At 43.3% G+C, this 22,510-nt stretch overlaps 1 protein-coding gene across 1 annotated transcript in view; it reads left to right on the forward strand.

Annotated features, from left to right (window-relative positions):
- The window catches only part of ncoa1 (nuclear receptor coactivator 1), a 110,273-nt gene that overhangs the window by 42,860 nt on the left and 44,903 nt on the right, over positions 1–22,510 (forward strand). Inside the window, exons 7-8 of the mRNA XM_060831180.1 lie at positions 1,155–1,250; positions 18,874–19,014. Coding sequence (XP_060687163.1) covers positions 1,155–1,250; positions 18,874–19,014 — 237 coding nt within the window. The remainder of the gene's footprint in view (positions 1–1,154; positions 1,251–18,873; positions 19,015–22,510) is intronic.

The following is a 22,510-nucleotide window of genomic DNA, read 5'->3' on the forward strand; positions in this document are numbered from 1 at the left end:
GACCGCATCAGGATCAACAGATACAATAAATGATATTGGTGGATGTGCAGGTAAAACTTTGGATGTGGAAGGCTCCTTTGGGGCCTGGGGGGGGGAGGTGTGGACGCAGGATTTGCAATTCCTGCGGTGGCACGGGAAGGTGCAGGAGGGGAGGGTGGTTTGGTGCGGGGTGTGGACCTGACAAGGGAGTCGTGAAGGGAATGGTCTTTACAGAAAGTGGATAGGGGAGGGGAGGAAACTGTATTTCTGGTGGTGGGCTCTGTTTGTAGGTGGCAGAAATGGTGGAGGATGATGCGTTGTATAAGAAGGTTGGTGGGTGGAATGTGAGGACGGGTTTGTTCTGTCCTTGTTGCGGTTGGAGGGGTTCGGTTTGAGGGCGGAGGTGCGGGAAGTGGATGAAATGCGTTGAAGGGCATCTTCAACCACATGGGAGGGGAAATTGCTGTCTCTAAAGAAGGAGGCCATCTGCTGTGATCTGTGATGGAACTGGTCCTCCTGCGAGTAGATGTGGCAGAGGCGAAGGAATTGGGAATACGGAATAGCATTTTTGCAGGAGGCAGAGTGGGAAGAGGTGTCATCCAGGTAACTGTGGGAGTTAGTGGGTTTGTAGAAAATATCAGTGTTGAGTCGGTCATCGTTGATGGAGAGGTCCAGGAAGGGGAGAGAGGTGTCAGAGATGGTCCAGATGAATTTAAGGTCGGGGTGGAATGTGTTGGTGAAGTTGATGAGCTGTTCAACCTCCTCGTCGGAGCACGAGCTTGCACCAATGCAATCATCAATGTATCGGAGGAAAAGGTGGGGAGTGGTGCCAGTGTACCTTCTCCTTTAGTGCATTGTTTAATTCCCTCCATAATGACACTGTGGGGCTACCTGTAGCACATGGACTGCAGCAGTTCAAGCAGGCAGCTCATCAACACCTGTTCAGGAGCAACAAGAGATCTACAGCAAATGCTGCCCCAGCCACTGATGCCCAACTCTCAAGAATGAAAAAATGGAACAAAAAATGCTGCTTTAGGAAGCCTAAGGTAAAGCTAGCATTAGCAGAGAGCCATTCTTTGGGGAGAACCAGCTATAGTCTCATACTTTTTCTTTTTGCTGGTAATTGATGGGCATCCATCTGATTCTAAAGGCTGTTTGTTTGCATTGGTCAACAGATCTGCAGTCCTGTTTGATTTGCATAGCCCGGAAATTGCCGAAACCCCAGCTTGCTCCTGTGCCTGAGACATTCATCACTAAACAGGACACAACAGGTAAGGACAGTCACTCTGACAAAGGGTTGGTGCAATCCTTTGATCTGAAGTGAATATGTTAGAATGCTGAAATGGGGAGAACAGAACCTAGGCATTAGGAATGGGGGAAAGGAGAATGAGTGTGCAGTATTATTGGGGAATCCTTGCAATAGATTGTGTCAAATGCGGTCAAAGAAAAGAAGGGAAGGAAGTTAAATAATGGAAGAACTTGAGAAATGGGAGCAGGAGTAGGCCATTCAATGCCTCAAGCTTGCTCTCCAGTTAGTCAGATTATGACTGATCTGATTGCGGCCTCAACTTTATATTCCTGTCCATCCCTCACAAACTTCAAACCCCTTGCCAATCAGAAATCTGTCCAATGCAGCCTTGAGTATTTCAATTGCCTTGCTTCCATTGCGCTCTCAAGGTAGAAAATTCTAAACACTAATGACCCTGGATGTGGGTTTGCTCGCTGAGCTGGAAGCTTCAGTTTCAGACATTTCATCACCATACTAGGTAACATCTTAAGTGAGCCTCCAGATGAAGCACTGGTGGTGTAGCCTGCTTTCTATTTGTGTTTGGGTTTCCTTGGGTTTGTGACGTCACTTCCTGTGGTGACACCATTTCCTATGGTGATGTCATTTCCTGTTCTTTTTCTTTTGACTTGGATCCTATTTACCACCCCTATGTGTTTATTGGTAGAGTTCCAGTTGGAATGCTATGCTTCTAGGATTTCTCATGTGTGACTTTGTTTGGCTTGTCCTAGGATGGATGTGCTGTCCCAGTCAAAGTGGTGTCCTTCCTCACCTGTATGTAAGGATACTAGTGAGAGTTGGTCATGTCATTTTGTGGCTAGTTGATGTTCATGTATCCTGGTGGCTAGTTGCACCTGGTGGTGCAAGGTATTTTGTAAGTTACATTAGTTTTGCTTGTCTGTTTTAGTGTGTTGGTGGGTTTGTGGGCTACCATGATGCCAAGGGGTCTGAGTATTCTGGCAGTCATTTCTGAGAAGTCTTTGATGTAGGGGAGAGTGGCTAGGGTTTCTGGATGTGTTTTGTCTGCTTGTTTGGGTTTGTTGCTGAGAAATCGACAGATTGTGTTCATTGGATACCCATTCTTTTTGAATACACGGTATAGATGATTTTCCTCTGGTCTTCATAGTTTCTCTGTGCTGCAGTATGTGGTTGAAATAATGTTCTGATGCAGCTTCGTTTGTGGATGTTAGGATGATTGCTTCTGTAGTTCAATATTTGGTCCGTATGTGTTGTTTTCCTATAGATGCTGGTTTGAAGTTGCCCATTGCCTGTTCGCTCTACTGTGACATTTAAGAATGGTAGTTGGTTATTGTTTTCCTCCTCTTATTTTATGCCAGTAAGGGTATTATTGATGGTCTTGAAGGTTTCCTCTAATTTGTTTTGTTTAGTGATGACAAAGACATCATCCACGTAGCGGACCCAGAGTTTGGGTTGGATAGTTGGCAGAGCTGTTTGCTTGAGTCTCTGCATTACTGCCTCTGCCAGGAACCCTGATATTGGAGATCCCATGGGTGTTCCATTGGGTTGTTTGTAGGTTTTGTTGTTGAAGGTGAAGTGGGTGGTAAGGCATAGGTCCATTATCTTGACGATACCGTCCTTGCTGATGAAGTTGGTGGTGTTTGGTGTATGTGTCTTTGGTAGTTCGAATAGTGTAGTCAGTGTTTCCTTGGTTGATGTGATGTTGATGGATGTGAACAGGGCTGTTAGATCAAAGGAGACCATTATTTTGCCCTCTTCTATCTTGGTGTCTTTGGTCTTCAGGAATTCTTGGGTGGAGTGGCGTGAGTCTTGTACTATTGTTTTAGTCTTTGGTGTAGCTCCAAAGAGGTGTTTTTTTCTGACTGGAGGTCTGCGACCAGTGCAAGGATTAGTACAGAAACTACTATTGTTTGTCATATTTATAAATGGTTTGGTTGGAAGTGTCAATGGTCTGATTAGTAAGCTTGGAGATGACATGAAAGTTGGTAGACTTGTGGATGGTGAGGAAGGATATCAGAGGATGCAGTGGGATACAGATCAGTTGGAAAGTTGAGCAGAGGAATGGCAGGTGGAGTTCATCTGAACAAGAGTGAGATGATGCATTTTGGGAGGTCAAATGCAGGAGGAAAGTATACAGGAAATGGCTGGGTCCTCAGAAGCATTGATGTTCAGAGGGACCTTGGAATCCAAGTCCATAGTTTCCTGAAAGTGGCAACACAAGTGGATAAGGTGGTAAATTAGGCATATGGCACAGTCATGGCATTGAGTATAACATTTGGCAAGTCGTGCAGCAATTTTATAAGGATTTATTAAGGCCACTTTTGGAGTTTTGTTCTGGATGTAGAGGTTGTTATGTGAGAAAGGCAAGGTCATGGTGATCATGGGAGACTTCAATATGCAGGTGGACTGGGTAAATAATGTTGCCAGTGGATCCAAAGAAAGGGAATTCATGGAATGCTTTCAGGATGGCTTTTTGGAACAGCTTGTCATGGAGCCCACAAGGGAGCAGGCTATTCTGGACCTAGTGCTATGTAATGAACCAGACTTTATAAAAAATCTTAAAGTAAGGGAACACTTAGGAAACAGCAATCATAATATGGTAGAGTTCAGTCTGCAGTTTGAAAGAGAGAAGGCAAAATCAGATGTAATGGTGTTACAGTTAAATAAAGGTAATTAAGAGGGCATGAGAGAGGAACTGACAAAAATAGACTGGAAGCAGAGCTTAGCAGGAAAGACAGTAGAGCAAAAATGGCAGGAGTTTGTGGGTATAATTGAGGACACTGTACAGAGGTTCATCCCCAAGAAAAGAAAGATTAACCAGGGAGGGATTAGACAGCTATGGCTGACAAAAGATGTCAGGAAATGTATTAAAGAAAAAGAGAGATCCTATAAAGTGGCCAAGAGCAGTGGGAAATCAGAAGATTGGGAAGGCTACAAAAACAAACCGAGGATAACAAAGAGAGTAATAAGGAAAGAGAGGATCAAATATGAAGGTAGGCGAGCCAGTAATATTAGAAATGATAGTAAAAGCTTCTTTCAATACATTAGAAACAAAGGACAGGCAAAAGTAGACATTGGGCCACTTCAAACTGATGCTGGAAGCCTAGTGATGGGAGATAAGGAAATAGGAGAATTTGATAAGTACTTTGCGTCAGTCTTCACAGTGGAAGACATGAGTAATATCCTAACAATTAAAGGGAGTCACGGGGCTGAGTTGAGTATGGTTGCTGTTACAAAAGAGAAAGTGCTAGAAAAGCTAAAAGGTCTTAAAATTGATAAATCTCCTCACCCCGATGGGCCACATCCTAGAGTTCTGAGAGAGGTGGCTGAGGAAATAGTGGAGGCATTGGTTGAGATCTTTCAAAAGTCACTGGAGTCAGGGAAACTCCCTAATGATTGGAAGATTGCTGTTGTAACCCCCTTGTTCAAGAAAGGATCAAGACAAAGTACAAAGGGATCTGGGAGTGCTAGTCGAGGATTCTCTAAAGGTTGAGTCTGTGATTAAGAAAGCGAATGCAATGTTGTCATTTATCTCAAGAGGGTCGGAATATAAAAGCACTGTTGTACTACTGAGACTTTGTAAAGCTCTGGTTAGGTCCCATTTGGAGTACTGTGTCCAGTTTTGGTCCCCACACCTCAGGAAGGACATACTGGCACTGGAGCGTGTCCAGCGGAGATTCACACGGATGATCCCTGGAATGGTCGGTCTAACATATAAGGAACGGCTGAGGATTCTGGGATTGTATTCATTGGAGTTTAGAAGATTAAGGGGAGATCTAATAGAAACTTACAAGATAATACATGGCTTAGAAAAGGTGGACGCTAGGAAATTGTTTCCGTTAGGAGAGGAGAGTAGGACCCGTAGAAACAGCCTTAGGATTAGAGGGGGTAAATTCAGAACAGAAATGCGGAGACATTTCTTCAGCCAGAGAGTGGTGGGCCTGTGGAATTTATTGCCGCAGAGTGCAGTGGAGGCCGGGACGCTAAATGTCTTCAAGGCAGAGATTGATAAATTCTTGATGTCACAAGGAATTATGGGCTACGGGGAGAATGCGGGTAAGTGGAGTTGAAATGCCTATCAGCTGAATGGCCTTACTTCCCACTCCTATGTCTTATGGTTTTATGACACAGGGGAAACCCTTCTGCTAATTTATACCAGACACACAACAGAGAATCTCATCTCGCCTTGTAATCTGTTAAAGTGTGAGTGACAAAGGACTACCCAAATTCCACTACGTAAAGAAAAACAATTTATTCTTTAACTCCAAGAAGAGAACATTAACCAACAACTGTCTATACTGTAGGCCTCGTTTGTCTGATCGATTTACCTACCTCCCACTGTACAACAATATACTGATTCGATAAGAACCTCGATTAAGATTACAAAATGCAAGTTTCAAAACCAGCCAGCTTACAATCTTCCTGTGTAGATTTTCTGGTGTCTTTTCTTTGGTTTTCTGTTGCACAGGTCTTTCATTGATAAAGGTACCTTTCAGAGAGTGGGTCTGTGGGCCGTCTGTATTGGTGCTCTTTGCCGCTCTGGCTAACTGTTCAAAATGCCTGAGTTTTATTCCCCAGAACATCAGATTGCCTCATTGGTTTGATGTCGTCAAAACAGTAAAATTCAAATTCGATTATGTTTTAGTAGCTTGAGGCATAAACTGATTGGCGAAATTCGAATTGTTGTGGGACATAGCACCTCAGCTCAGGTATTTGTTTCATAGCTAAATGTTGCACTTTTCAATTTTTCAGCGCACTCTGCCTGCTAGGTCCTTGCCAGCTTTCACTCTCCCTTAAAGGTACAGTACATGCCTACATCCCCCCCCTAAGAAAAAAAGTGAACCATCATAATGAAAAGATGGTTTCATTTCTTTTCTATTTCTTAACCACGTTACCATGACATACACGGGACTTTAATCTAAGTTCATATTAACTTCTGCCCACATATACATAACGTTGGTATCTATTCAATCTCATCTATACTTTATAAGTAAAATCCATGATAACACATCTGCTATTACATTCTTACAACCTGCAATATGTATGAATTGTAAATTAAAAGCCTGTAACATAAGACTCCAATGAAATAATCTCATGTTCTTGTCTTTAAATCATTCCAAGAATATAAGTGGATTGTAATCTGTGTACAGAACTGACTCTGACACATAGCTCGTGAAATTCTTTTTCGATCAGAGGGTATTTTCTCTGGTGTGTGTTGAGTTTCTTTGAGAAGTAACCAACTGGCAGATAATTACATCATCATCTTCCTGTAGCAGTATAACTGCAATTCCTATATCACCAGCATCAATTGCAACTTTGAAGGGTTTCAAAAAGTTTGATGTAGCTAAAACTGGTGCAGTGGTTAGTACTGCTTTTAAATTGTCAACTGCTTCCTGGTATTGTTCTAGGCGAAAGTGGGTACTGCAGTTGCTGGAGATTAGAGTAGTGCTGGAAAAGCACAGCAGGTCAGGCAGCATTTGAGGAGCACGAAAATCGACATTTCAGGCAAAAACCTTAATCAGGAATGAGGGCACTGTTCTGTCCACCGAAATATTGTGTTCTTCTTCAGCAAATCTGTTAATGGTGCCACTACGCTTCTGAAGTTTGGAACAACTTTCAGGAAGAATCCACTGAGTACCTCTTTCTTTGAGGTTGGTCATGGAAATTCCTCAATGGCCTTCATCTTTGCGTTCCATGGGGTCAGCCTTCCATGACCGATGTTATGTCCCAAGAACGTCACCTCTGCTTTCGCAAATTCAGTTTTGTTTCTCATAATCAGTCAAAGAGCTATGCCAACTGTACTATGTGACCTTCCCAGGATTCACTAAGGTCACTACATCGTCCAGATAGACTGCACAGTTTGTTAACTCAGTCACAACTCTGTTCATGAGTCTTTGGAATGTGACAGATGTGTTCTTCATTCCAAAAGGCATCAGTTTGAATTGATATAGCCCATTTGGGGTGACAAATGCAGAAATGTCTTTGGCTTTGTCTGATTAAACATACCTGCCAGTAACCATGCAGTAGGTCCAACTTCGGAATGTAACTGGCTCATCCAACTTTCTCGATACAGTCTTCTAATCTCGGTATTGGGTATGAGTCTGATTTTGTTACGGCATTGACCTTCCGATAGTCCACACAAAATTGTTGATTCCTGTCAGGTTTTAGAACTAAGATGATCAGCGAACTCCACTCGCTCGGACTTGGTTCGATGATATCTTTGTTGAGCATGGCCTCCACTTCCTTCTGGACCTGTCTGGTTTTGAAAGGATTAAGCTGATCGGGGTGTAGTTTTATTGAAACAGCATTCCCTATGTCTACCTCATACACAATAGCATTAGTCCTCCCCATCTTATTCCTGCATATGTCCTCATACTGCTGTAACAAACCTTTCAGCTGCATTCTTTGCTCCTGAGACAGATAGTAAACTAAGCTATTCCACTCCTCAAGGGCTTCCTCATTGTTTAACATATTTTGAGGCACATCAAACTCCACAACATCTGGATTGGATTCCTCACTCTGCAGGACAGTAATTAACACCTGTTTCTCCAATTCTTTCTCTCTGGCATAATAAGGTTTCAAAATAGTCACATGACATACCTGATGCAGGTTTTTCCTGTCTGATTCTTAACCGGATATTTCACTTGTCTCGACGTTTTATCAATTTGATAGGGGCCACTAAACCTAACTTTGAAGGAATCTCCTATCACTGGTAGCAATACTAATATGTCAAGTCCACAGGAAAACTTCCAAATTGCAGAGTCTTTATCTGCCACTTGCTTCATTCTATGCTGTGCTCTCGTTAGATGCTGTTTAGCTAACTTACCTACATGATTTAATCTCTGCCTCACCTTAGATACATAATCTAAGTGTGAGACTTCCGACTTTGGTCCTGTCAATTTTTCTTTAATTAATTTCAAAGGGCCTCTCACTTCATGTCCAAATATTAACTCCGAGGGAGTAAACTGAGTAGATTCATTTGGGGCATCTCTAATGGTAAACAGTATGACTGAGATACCTTTATCCCCATCATTCTGGTAATCCTGACAGTACGCTGTTAATATGGTCTTCAGGGTCTGATGCCAACTTTCCAAAGCTCCCTGGGATTCAGGATGATACGCACTTTAAATCAAGTGCTGTATACCTAAGCTATCCATGACTTCCTTAAACAGCCTAGCAGTAAAATTAGACCCTTGGTCTGACTGAATCTCTCTGGGTAGCCCAAACCCTGTGAAGAAAGTTACTAACTCCTCTACCACCTTTTTTGCCTTCATACTCCGTAATGGAATTGCCTCCGGAAATCTAGTAAACACATCCATTATGGTTCATAAGTACTGGTTCTCAGTTTTAGTTCTCAGGAGGGGACCTAGACAATCAATTATAACCCACGTGGAAGGTTCTTCAACTGTGGGAATTAGCAACAAATGTGTTGGTTTTACTACTGCCTGTGGCTTACCTACCATTTGGCATGTATGATATGAACGGCAAAAGTTAACCACATCCTTGTGCATTTCAGGCCAATAAAATTGTTTTTGTACCTTTAGTCTTGAGTCTTTCGTCTACCTAGGTAACCTCCTACATTAGTTCATGTGCTACCTGTAACACTTCCTGTCTGTATGCTACCGGCAACACAATCTGGTGCACTTCGGCCCATTTCTCCTCTGCACTAACCTGCCGTGGTCTCCATTTTCATCTTCGCATTCTACCTTTCAGATAATAATCCTTCAGAATATTCTCTGCCTCCTTTTCTGAGTACTCATCAACATATGTGTGTTTTATTGTCTCGTCTTTCTGTTGCATGACCCTCTGCCTTTCAGAAGTAAATACTTCTGTCTGACCCTCTGCCTACTCAGACTTTCCCTGTACCATTACGTCAAACACAGTGTCTGTTAACTGAACCTGAACTCCTTCACCTTTCTCTTTAGTTCTTGCTTCGTGCTGTGACTTATGATAGTGGGATCTTGTTGCAACACAGTCTGGGAAAACACCAGGACGTTTTTCTTTTAACTCCTCAGTTCCCTGGTCTTCCTTGGGCTTTACCACAACAAGGGTGTCACTCCCACCTTGGACTCTGCTAAATTGTTCCCAAATACTAACTGGATTTAAAATCTGATTGAAGATTTGTAGCTCGGGTATCCGTTGTTGTGGTTCTGCTCGCCGAGCTGGAAGTTTTTGCTGCAAACGTTTCGTTCCCTGGCTAGGGAACATCATCAGTGCTGTTGGAGCCTCGTGTGAAGTGCTGCTTTGATGTTTCTTCCGGTATTTATATTGGTTTGTTCTTGCCGCTTCCGGGTGTCAGTTTCAGCTGCAGTGATTTGTATGTGTGGTCCAGGTCGATGTGTCTGTTGATGGATGTTCTTGCCGTTTCCGGGTGTCAGTTTCAGCTGTAGTGGTTTGTGTATGGTGTCCAGGTCAATGTGTCTGTTGGAGTTTGGGGATGAATGCCACGCTTCTAGGAATTCTCTGGCTGTTCTCTGTCTGGCTTGTCCTATGTTAGTGGTGTTTTCCCAGTCAAATTCATGTTGCTGGTTGTCTGAGTGTATGGCTACTAGAGATAGCTGGTCCTGTCGTTTTGTGGCTAGCTGATGTTCATGGATGCGGATTGTTAGCTGTCTTCCTGTTTGTCCTATATAGTGTTTTGTGCAGTCCTTGCATGGTATTTTGTAAACTACGTTAGTTTGGCTCATGCTGGGTATTGGGTCCTTTGTTCTAGTGAGTTGTTGTCTGAGCGTGGATGTTGGCTTGTGTGCTGTTGAGTCCTAAGGGTCGCAGTAGTCTGGCTGTCAGTTCTGAGACGCTCCTGACGTATGGTAGAGTGGCTAGTCCTTTTGGTTGTGGCATGTCCTCGTTCCTCGGTCTATCTCTTAGGCATCTGGTGATAAAGTTGCGTGGGTATCCGTTTTTGGCGACTACCTTGTATGGATGTTCCTCTTCCTCTTTTCGCAGTTCTGGTGTACTGCAGTGTGTTGTGGCCCTTTTGAATAGTGTCCTGATGCAGCTTCGTTTGTGTGTGTTGGGGTGGTTACTTTCATAGTTTAAGACTTGGTCTGTGTGCGTTGGTTTCCTGTGTACCCTTGTGGTGAATTCTCCGTTGGGTGTTCTCTCTACTAACACGTCTAGGAATGGGAGTTGGCTATCCTTTTCCTCTTCTCGTGTGAATCGGATTCCTGTGAGTGTGAGCACTACGAGAAAAAATGGACAAACTAACACACAAAAAGGAGGACACTACAACACACAACTGGGTTAAAAACCTCTCCCACAGACAGCTCACAGACATGGAAAGAACTATACTGGCCAAGGGACTCAAATACAACCACAGGGATGCCAACACAGCAGACTTCCTAGCAGCACTAGAAAGCACACTCAGGAACAATGGACTGACAGAAGAGACACAACAAACAGTGAGACAAACGGTAGTACCCATGATGATAAGAAAACGACAAACACATAACCTCAACACCAAGGAGAGGGAAGCACTGAAAGCACTGAAAAATGACAAAAACATAATCATACTACCGGCAGATAAAGGCAGAATGACGGTCATCCTAGATAAATCAGACTACATCAGTAAAGCACAACAACTACCCGCAGACACCAACACCCACCAAATGAAGGATTCCGACCCCACACCACAACTCACCAACAGAATAAACAACACACTAAGGAGTCTACAAAAAAACGGACAGATAACCAAAGCGGACCAGCAAAGAATGAAACCTGAAAGCAATCAACACCCCCAGATTCTATGGACTACCCAAAGTACACAAACCAGACATCCCACTCAGACCCATAGTATCACTACCAGGGACACCAGCATACAAACTGGCCAAAGAACTACAACAAAAACTGAAACACCTAGTCAGTGGATCCAAACACTCCATACAATCAACACAGGAATTCTTGGACGTCATCAGGAATACACACACAGACAAAGAAGAAACCATGGTATCATTCGACGTGACGGCACTGTTCACTTCAATTGACAAAACCCTAGCCAGAGAAACAATAGCCAACCTACTGGACATACATAACAGAACACAGGAGGCCGAACCTATCAACAAGGACGGCATACTTAAACTACTGGACCTGTGCCTCACCACACACTTTACATTCAACGATCAGATATACAAACAAATCAACGGAACACCCATGGGATCACCAATCTCGGGACTCATAGCAGAGGCAGTTATGCAAAGGTTAGAACATACAGCCATACCACAAATCCAACCCAAACTCTAGATCAGATATGTTGATGACACCTTTGTAATCATCAAAAACACAGATATAGAAAAAACACACCGAATCATCAACGCCACACTCACAGGAATCCGATTCACACGAGAAGAGGAAATGGACAGCCTATTCCCATTCCTAGACGTGTTAGTAGAGAGAACACCCAACGGAGAATAGACCGAGGAACGAGGACATGCCACAACCAAAAGGACTAGCCACTCTACCATACGTCAGGAGCGTCTCAGAACTGACAGCCAGACTACTGCGACCCTTAGGACTCATAACAGCACACAAGCCAACATCCACGCTCAGACAACAACTCACTAGAACAAAGGACCCAATACCCAGCATGAGCCAAACTAACGTAGTTTACAAAATACCATGCAAGGACTGCACAAAACACTATATAGGACAAACAGGAAGACAGCTAACAATCCGCATCCATGAACATCAGCTAGCCACAAAACGACAGGACCAGCTATCTCTAGTAGCCATACACTCAGACAACCAGCAACATGAATTTGACTGGGAAAACACCACTATCATAGGACAAGCTAGACAGAGAACAGCCAGAGAATTCCTAGAAGCATGGCATTCATCCCCAAACTCCATCAACAGACACATTGACCTGGACACCATATACAAACCACTACAGCTGAAACTGACACCTGGAAATGGCAAGAACATCCATCAACAGACACATCGACCTGGACCACACATACAAATCACTGCAGCTGAAACTGACACCCGGAAGCGGCAAGAACAAACCAATATAAATACCGGAAGAAACATCAAAGCAGCACTTCACACGAGGCTCCAACAGCACTGATGATGTTCCCTAGCCAGGGAACGAAACGTTTGCAGCAAAAACTTCCAGCTCGGCAAGCAGAACCACAACAACTAACTGGATTCCTGGAACTGACACTGTTAATCACTCCCACTGTTCTTCCCCAGTCTTGAGTTGGCAATCCAACCTGGTCTTACCAAGGGAAATGCTACATTTCTGTCCATCTGTCCCGAAAAATACCACTCTGTCGGGTAACAGGTCAGAAAATGTGCAAATATGTTCATCTCTTACTGTTAGTGACTGGTTAGATTCTGCATTTCTCAAAATTATAACTTTGTGCCCTCTCCCTCTGTGCTTTCTGAGTAAACTTTACCCACAGAGGCACATTCTTTATGGAGATCAGGCACTAGCTCCATGCCCAATCCCTGTCTAGGCTGTGCACTCTCCTGCAGCTTCTCAACTTTTCTTGGGGTCTCCTTCACTACTTTCACTAATGCCACTGGCTTAGCTTCTTTTACCACATCTTTTCCCACAGTGCCTTTCTTTAATGACCAGCGCTGTGACTTCATGGCTCTCACTTTCTGGCAGTGGGAACACCTTTTCCCAGTGCCCTGCTAAAACCACCGTCACTGTGACTTTGTGTCCCACTCCATTACAGTGAAAACCCCTGGGGCCTTGCACCTCCTTTCTACCCTGTTGGGGTTCTTTTTTGACCTGTGGTAAACACTTACCAGTTTTCTCTACTCTTTGTTTCATAGCGTACGATCTCCCCTTCTGCCAACTTCCAGCCCTGCACAGGATGAAATTCTTGCCGGAAGCTTGTCTAATGCACCAACATGTATTCATCTGCTAACTGTTGCTCTTCTCACTTCCTGAACTTTCTGTTGATCCATATGAATTCTTAGCATCTCCGGAAGTGAGTTTTTAAACTCCTCCAGCAGAATAATCTCTTCTAGAGTCTCAAATGTCCTATCTATTTTCAAAGCACAGACCCATCGATCAAAATGACTATGTTTAATTCTTTCAAACTCAACAGAAATCTGATCTGGTTCCTTTTTTGTGTCTCTGAACCGCTGCCTATATGCTTCTGGTACCAATTCGTATGCACTTAAAATAGCCTGTTTACCTTCTTCATAATCTCTTGACCCTCATCTGTCAACGCTGCAAATACCTAATTACCTCTGCCTACCAATTTAGTCTGAACTAGCCTTGCACAAATCCTTGGACCATGCCATCTGCCTTGCCAATTTTTCAAATGAAATAAAGAAGGCTTCAACATCTTTAGATTTTTAACATATTGTATATGTCACTACCTTCTCTCTTCATCTCCATCCTGTTAACTTAACTTTGCTGACTAAGTTGCAATTTCTGAAGTTTAAACTCTCTCACCATTTCTCTTTGTCTTCTCTCTTTTTCTCTCTCCCCTTCTCTCTCTGCTCAGCTAAGAACCTTCTCTCTTTATTTTTCCTCTTTCTCTTTCTTCTCTCTCTCCCCCTTTGTTTATCTTCTCACTGCATTTTCCTCAATTGTAATTTAAGTTTTTCTAACTCTACCGCACTTGTCTGTGTCTATTCCTGATGAAGGGCTTTTGCTTGAAACATCAATTTTTGTGCTCCTTGGATGCTGCCTAACCTGCTGTGCTTTTCCAGCAGCACTTTAATCCAGACCCCTGTTTCTCTGACACACCTAATTGTTCGAGTAATTTCAGCTTTACTTTTGTCCTTGGTTAAACCCAATTCTAACCTCTTTGCTAATTCTAAAAGTAAGGTTTTTTTTTGTTTCTAAACTTTCTTGGCACATTTAGGAATCATCTTCTAAACCCAGAACCTCTTTAGCAATTTTCAGAGCCATTTCTCTCACTTTTAGTTTCACCAATCACAAGTGACCGAAATTAACCAAATTGTCTCACCTTTGTTTATATAAAGATCAAGGACATGAGCTGACAAGTGTCTAAACCTGCAAAATCTGTCCACATCTCTGACTGGATCTGTCTAAACATGTCCAAGTCACGGTCCCGAGTTCCCAAACTGTTTTGACACTGGGTAAACCTCTCTGCTAATTTAAATCAGACACACAGAAAAGCTCACCTCACCTTGTAATCTGTTAAAGTATGAGTGACAACGAACTCCAAATTCCACTATATAAAGAAAAAATAACAGTTCATTCTTTAACTCCATGAAGAGAACATTAAACAACTTTCTATACTGTAGGCCTCGTTTGTCTGATCGATTAATCGACCTCCCACTCTCCAGCAATATACTGATTCGATAAGAACCTCGATTAAGATGACAAAATTCAAGTTACAAAACCAGCCAGCTTACAATCTTCCTGTGTAGATTTTCTGGTGTCTTTTCTTTGGTCTTCTGTTGCACAGGTCTTTCATTGATAAAGGTACCTTTCAGGGAGTGGGTCTGTGGGCCGTCTGTATTGGTGCTCTTTGCCGCTCTGGCTAACTGTTCAAAATGCCTGAGTTTTATTCCCCAGAACATTGGATCGTCTCATTGGTTTGATGTCGTCAAAACAGTAAAATTCAAATTAATTTGGTTTTAATATCTTGGGGCATAATTTAAACTGGCTAAATTTGAATTGTTGTGGGACATAGCAGCTCAGCTCAGGTATTTGTTTCACAGCCAAATGTTACATTTTAAAATTTTTCAGCACACTCTGTGATTGCTAGTCCAGCTTTCACTCTCCCTGCACTTCATAATAGGGCCTTGAAGAGGGTGTAAAGGAGGTTTACCAGGATGTTGCCTAGATTGGAGTGTATTAACAATAAGCAGAGTTTGGATACATTGGATTGTTTTGCAATAGCGTTGGAGGTTGAGAGACCACTTGATAGAAGTATATAAAGTTATGAGGGGCATGGATAAGAGGGATAGTCAGTATCTTTCCTAGTGTTGAAATGTCAAATACGAGGGGCATATGTTTAAGGTGAGAAGGGAAAAGTTTAAAGGAGATTTACGAGGTAAGTTTTTTATGTGAGGTTGGTAGGTGCCTGGAATGTGCTGCCAGGGGAGGTGATAGAAACGATATGTTAGCAAAGTTTAACGGGCATTTAGACAGACACATGAATGGGCCAAGACTAGAGGGGTATGGACCATAGAAAAGATAATGTTAGTCTACTGCATAACAATTCCCCCCCTCCCACTCCTTCTCCCCCCCCCCCCCCCCCCCCCCCCCCAAACCATCCTGCAGCTTCTACGCTTTGATAGAAACTTTAATACATTGGAATATTGAGCTACCTTTCTTGTCCTCCTTTCAACTGTGTCTCAGTCATTCCAACAATATCATACTTCGATGTGTTGATTAATGCTCAGAGTCCAAGTGTTGGTCTTTAATCCCGTCAATTTCCCAACAGCTTTCCCCTTGCTCATACTGATTTCCTTTATTTTCTCTCTCTCACTTGACCATGTGTTCACCAACAGTTTTGGAACGTAACTTGTGTCTTTCTTTGTGAAATCAGAACCAAAATGCGATATGTGCTTGGTCTGCCTCCTCTTTCGCTCCCGTGATAACTTTCCAGTTTCTGGCAGTAAAGACATTTCTCTTCAGTAATCATTTTCTATTCACATAACCATGGAACCATGATTGTCTTTTCTCATCAAGCTTTCTCTCTAACCCTATTTTCTCCTGTTAATCAATCCCTTTGTTCTCCTCTGCTGCAATGCTGTCTGCGGGACACACTTCCCAGTCTTTGTTCCAACCTAGAGTCTGTTCTGCTTTTCATGGTTGATCTTTGTTAATTCTCTCTAACCATTTTTAGTTGGTTTCCCTTAATACCCTTGTCCAAAAATAACCGTTCAGCTTCAGTTTTGAAATTTGCATCTGGTCCCCAGCAACCAGAGCCCTTTGGGAAGATTGTCAGAAACATCTGTTTCTGTTAATCGAGAAGCAGTTGGTGTTCCTCTTCTAGAGGGCTTAGCTTCAACATTAAGATGGTGCCTCCCTATTTTGGACACCCAGAAGAAATAATTTCTCTTTTCCCTCAAATAAATAAAAGATCTCAAATAACTCTTATAACTTCTATGCAAAAGAGAGTTCAAGGCTAGTTTATTCAATCAATCAGTCCTGTTAGGACACGGAGGTGGAACCCTCTGTTAAATAATCCAAGTGCCCAGAAAAGCTGGCCTCGCCTCATAATCTGTTAAAATATAATTCCACTATTTAAAGAAAATAATGTCAATTTATTTTCTACCTCTGAAAGTGAACATCAAACAAAAACTATTCACAAATCTAAGCCCTCCTTTCTCTGAACTGCTTACTGTCTGCCTTGAACTCTATAATAAAATGCTGTTCCAATAAGACACTTATTAAAATTACATCAACTTAATTTCAAACTAATCTCTGTCATCTTCTGTGTTTTCACTCTTCCAGCTGCTGACCTCCTTGGATCCCCTTCTTTGTTTTTACTGTCAGTGTGTTTCACATGAAACAGTACCTTTGATAGAGGATATTTACTTATTTCTTTTGAGAGCAAGGTGGTAGATGGGTAATGAGCTCTCCAGGAGTTTTTCTCTTATTCTACGGCAGTTCTCTGGCCAGTTTTCAAAATGTGTGCTTTCTCATCCACCCCTAACCAGCATCGGATGCTGGCAAAACAATAAATCCAAACCCAGTAGGGTCTTAGTATCCTGGGACATAATTTGAACTGATTGGTTAAATTTGAATTGTTGTCAAAACAGCAGCCAAAACTCAAGTATCCATTTCACAGCCAAATGTTATATTAATTAAAACTTTCCAGTCCACTCTGGGACTGCTGTCTAGTCATATACATAGCTGCTTGTAAGCTGTGAGTACAGAACAGCATTCTATCTCTTAAAGGTACCGTACATGGCTTCAACTTCATAACTGTCCTCATAATCGAATCTTTCATCCTTCTTTCCATTCTGATGAGGGGTTCTTGTGGTGCACTGGTAATATTGCTAGGCACTTATCGACTATGGTGTTAACTGTTAACTGTGGTTCTTTGGGTTTTCTACTTTTTAGTAAGAAGGTCTGTAATGTTTAACTTTTTGACTTTGTTTTCTTTATTTTTTGTTTTGTACCAAAATTCTGTACCTAGATCCATTTGTATCTAGGATCGTGCTGTAAGTGGTGATTTTTAAACATTCACTATTCTCATGTGAGTACATTTGACAGTAAACATAATTCAAGCCAGAAAGTCCATGTCCCACTTGTCCCAAAGGGGAGTTATAGCACCGTCTTAGAACATAGAAACATAGAACATAGAAAAATACAGCGCAGTACAGGCCCTTCGGCCCTCGATGTTGCGCCGACCGAAGCCTACCTAACCTACACTAGCCCAATAACCTCCATATGCTTATCCAATGCCTGCTTAAATGACCATAAAGAGGGAGAGTCCACCACTGCTACTGGCAGGGCATTCCATGAACTCTCAACCCACTGAGTAAAGAATCTACCCCTAACATCTGTCCTATACCTACCACCCCTTAATTTAAAGCTGTGTCCCCTAGTAACAGCTGACTCCATTAGTGGAAAAAGGTTCTCACTGTCAACCCTATCTAAACCCCTAATCATCTTGTACACCTCTATCAAATCTCCCCTAAACCTTCTTTTCTCCAATGAGAACAGCCCCAAGTGCCTCAGCCTTTCCTCATACGATCTTCCTACCATGCCAGGCAACATCCTGGTAAACCTCCTCTGCACTCGTTCCAATGCCTCCACATCCTTCCTATAGTACGGCAACCAAAACTGCACACAATACTCCAGATGAGGCCGCACCAGAGTCTTATACAACTGCAACATGACCTCAGGACTCCGGAACTCAATTCCTCTACCAATAAAGCCCAGTACACTATATGCCTTCTTCATAGCACTATTTACCTGGGTGGCAACTTTCAGAGATCTGTGTACATGGACACCAAGATCCCTCTGCTCATCCACACTACCAAGTAGCCTACCATTAGCCCAGTAATCCATCTTCTTGTTACTCCTACCAAAGTGAATGACTTCACACTTAGCTACATTAAACTCCATTTGCCACCTTTCTGCCCAGCTCTGCAACGTATCTATATCCCTCTGTAACCTGCCACATCCTCCTTCGCTGTCCACAACTCCACCGACTTTCGTGTCATCTGCAAACTTGCTCAGGGTAAAAAATGAGGTCTGCAGACGCTGGAGATCACAGTTGAAAATGCGTTGCTGGTTAAAGCACAGCAGGTCAGGCAGCATCCAAGGAATAGGAAATTCGACGTTTCGGGCATAAGCCCTTCAGCCCTTCCTGATGAAGGGCTTATGCCCGAAACGTCGAATTTCCTATTCTTTGGATGCTGCCTGACCTGCTGTGCTTTAACCAGCAACGCATTTTCAACTGCAAACTTGCTCACCCAGCTTTCAAGCCCATCCTGTAGGAGTCTTGAGCATCACAATGCCCTTTCTATGGTACAGTGAGCAGTACTGAATATGGGTCACCAGATAATATTTCACCAGAGCTCTTGTTAATCTGGACATTTGCAGTTCTGTCTATTCCAGCTCCCTTCAGGTGATTGGCACAGTTAAAATCTCCCTTTTAATTATTATGCATGATTGTATTTGGGGTTCAAGTTGGGGTTGAGGTTTGATTGTATTTAACTCTCTTATTTTATTTTAGGAAAGATTATTTCCATTGATGCAAGCACTCTACGGGCCTCAGCAAGAGTGGGCTGGGAGGATCTGGTCAGGAGATGTATCTATGCTTTTTTCCAACCTCAGCAACGGGGATCCTCATATGCTAAACAGCTGCTCCAGGAAGGTAGGTAATCATTGTTTGTTCTTAACTACTGGACAGTGATCTGGACAGCAGGGAGAAAATGAGGACTACAGATGCTGGAGATCAGAGTTAAAAAGTGTGGCACTGGAAAAGCACAGGCAGCATCTGAGGAGCAGGAGAGTCCACATTTCGAGCATAAGCATTTTGTCAGGAATGTGGGGGTGGCCGAAGGGGGCTGAGAGATAAATGGGAGGGGGAATGGGGTGGTGGGAAGGTAACTGGGAATGCGATAGGTGGATGAAGGTGAGAGGTGATGGTGATCGGTCAGAGAGGAGGGTGGAGTAGATAGGTGGGAAGGAAGATGGGCAGGTGGGACAGTTCAAGAGGGCGGTGCCAAGTTGGAGGGTCAGATCTGAGATAAGGTGGGGGAGGGGAAATGAGGAACCTAGTGAAATCAACACTGATTCCATGGGAGTTGAAGAGCCGCAAGGTGGAAGACGAGATGTTCTTCCTCCAGTTGTCAGATCGCTAGGATTTGGCAGTGGAGGACCTCGGGTCTTGCATGTCCTTGGTGGAGTGGGAGGGGGAGTTGAAGTGTCCAGCCACAGGGTGGGGGGTATATTTGTTGCGTGTTGTGACGAGGCTGCTCAATTCGGCAAGGTGATGTCATCCTTTATTTTGCTTGAGGTTGTAAACGGCCCAGACTCTGAAAAGGTTGAGAGTTTGGATAGATTTTAGGGCACATTATTTTACAGCTAACAGATACTGCTTCAGACAGAAGACTTTCAAGTTTAAAAAAAACCTTGTGTAATGAAAGGGGAGTGGCTAGTTCAGCAGCAGCATGTTTGAAGGAAGGCTGTCAGAAGCAATCCAGCCTGCTTCTTACTCTCTTGCTCTTGCTCACTTGAACTTCAAGTGTGTAAGCCCTTGTTGGTTTTTACTTTTTGTGCCAAGGGGTGTTTATTGGGATTGTTGCAGGTATTTTGGAACAGCATTAAGTCAGAATAGCCTCAGTATTCAGATAGGATAAGTTTTCTATTTTCTGGTCTTTGTGTTTCATTCTGTAATCTTGTGAATAAATTCTGTTTTGTTTAAAAACTAAGTCAGCTGACCAGCTAATTCTCGGCAGGAAAATCCACTATACACTTAAGTAAATCAAATAGCAAAGCTAGGGTCTGGACTCTCAGTTTAAAATGTTGTGAGGGGTCGACCCTGATCCATAACAGTGTGTCCTGGCGATGTTCTCTGAAACGTTCCGCAAGTTGATGTCCTGTCTCCCCAGTATAGCTGATCAACTTCTCAAACACCTTTCACCCTGACCTCCATTTCGCCTGGACCATCTTGAATACACCTCCCTCTCTTTCCTGGACCTCTGCATCTCTATTTCTATTGACTGACTCAACACGGGCATCTACTTCAAACCCACCGACTTCCACAGCTATCTGGACTATACCATCCTCCCTCCCCCTTTCCAATCGCAGCAAGGACACCTTTCACCCCACAATCTCTGGATACAACGCTTCATCCTTCGCCATTTCTGCCATCTACAGTCAGATCCCACCACCAGAGATATATTTCCCTCCCCACGCCTTTAAATATTCCGCAGAGACTATTCCCTCCGTGACTCCTTCGTTAGGTCCATGCTCCCTCACCAACCCACCCTTCCCTTGTCACCGCAACAAGTGTAAAACCTGCCTTCCCCCTCCCCTCATCTCTATCCAAGGCTCCAAAGGATCCTTCCATGTCCAGCCGAGATTTTTCTGTACCTCCAAACACCTCATTACTGTGTCCATTGCTCTCAATGTTGAGGACACAGGACACCAACTTGTGGAATGCTTCAGAGAACATTTCTGGGACACACGCACTGAACTAACCCATCGCACTGTGGCCGAACACTTGCATTCCCAGCTGCCTTGCACCCCCAGCCATATTTCTCTCAGCCCCCTTGTGGTTCTCCCACATTCCTGATGAAACGCTTTGGCTTGAAGTGTCGACTCTCCTGCTCCTCAGATGTTGCTTGACTGGCTGTGCTTTTCCAGCACCACATTTTTTGATTCAAATCACAGCAATTCTCCATTAAATTCCCTTTTTGTTATGTCACCTCTGATTCTTATAGTGGTTACTTTCCACCTGTATTCCCTTTGTCAGAGATCCTTTGTCATTAAAAACAGTTTCTCCTTTCTTTATCTAATCTTTTCATTCAAATCTCCTCTCAACTTTCATGGCCTGTGTTTTCCAACTCCTTGTATGACCGAATCCTCTTCCCTCACCAGTCCTTTGTTATTTCACCAAACAGTGCCCCACTGTCAACATCCTTGATATTATCATTGTCCAGAAACTCTTTGGACTCGCCATATAAACACAGGCCATGGCTACAAGAGCTGGTCAGAGGCTAAGAATATTGTGGTGCATAACTCACCTCATGACTCCCCAACGTCTACATAGCATAAGTCGTGGGGGTGGGGTGATGGAATATTCTACATTTGCCATGATGGGTGCACCTCCAACAGTAATCACAAAGCTTGATACCACTCGGGACAAAGCAGCCCACTTGATTGGCACTACATTCACAAACATCCACTCCGTCCACCACTAATGGTCAGGAGCACAGTGTATGCAAACACAAGATTTATTGCAGAAATTTATCAACTGTCTCCCTGTTGAGGAGGGTTTGAATTAATGTGGCAGGGGGATGGGAACCAAATGAAGAGGTTAGTGGACAGTAAGGAACTCGATAATTAAGTCAGCATGACTAAGAAAAAGAGTAGGCAGGGAGCAGATGATGAACACAAAGGCTCTCGTGATCTGAGATGCATTTGTTTTTAGGCAAAGTGTACTGTTGTAGGGAAGGGAGATTAACTTAGGGTTTGGATTAGTACTTGAGAGTATGATGTTATTGCTGTTACTGAGACTTGGTTGAGGGAAGGGCATGATTGGCAACTAAATATCCCAGGATATCGGTGCTTCAGGCCAGATAGAGAAGGAGGTAAAAGGGTTCGAGGAGTTGCATTACTGGTCACGGATGATATCGCAGCTGTGCTGAAGGAGGGCACTATGGAGGACTCGGGCATTGAGACAATATGAGCAGAGCTCAGAAATAGGAAGAGTACGGTAACAATTTTGGGTCTATATTACAGGCCTCCCAACAGCAAGCGTGAGGGGCCATACTGAACCTGGTGTTGGGGAATGAGCCTGGCCAGGTGGTTGAAGTTTCAGTAGGGGATTACTTTGGGAATACTGATCACAATTCCATAAGTTTTAGAATACTCATGGGCAAAGAGGAGAGTGGTACTAAAGGAAGAGTGCTAAATTGGGGGAAGGCCAACTATAGCAAAATTTGGCAGGAGCTGGGGAATGTGGATTGGGAGCAGCTGTTTGAGGGTAAATCCATATTTGCTATGTGGGAAGCTTTTAAAGAGAGGTTGATTAGAATGCAGGACAGACATGGCCCTGTAAAAATTAGGGATAGAAATGGCAAGATTAGGGAACCATGGGTGACAGGTGAAATTGTAAGACTAGCTAAGAGGGAAAAGGAAGC

The sequence above is a fragment of the Hemiscyllium ocellatum genome, chromosome 10, assembly GCF_020745735.1.
Source record: "Hemiscyllium ocellatum isolate sHemOce1 chromosome 10, sHemOce1.pat.X.cur, whole genome shotgun sequence".
Classification (NCBI taxonomy): Eukaryota; Metazoa; Chordata; class Chondrichthyes; order Orectolobiformes; family Hemiscylliidae; genus Hemiscyllium; species Hemiscyllium ocellatum.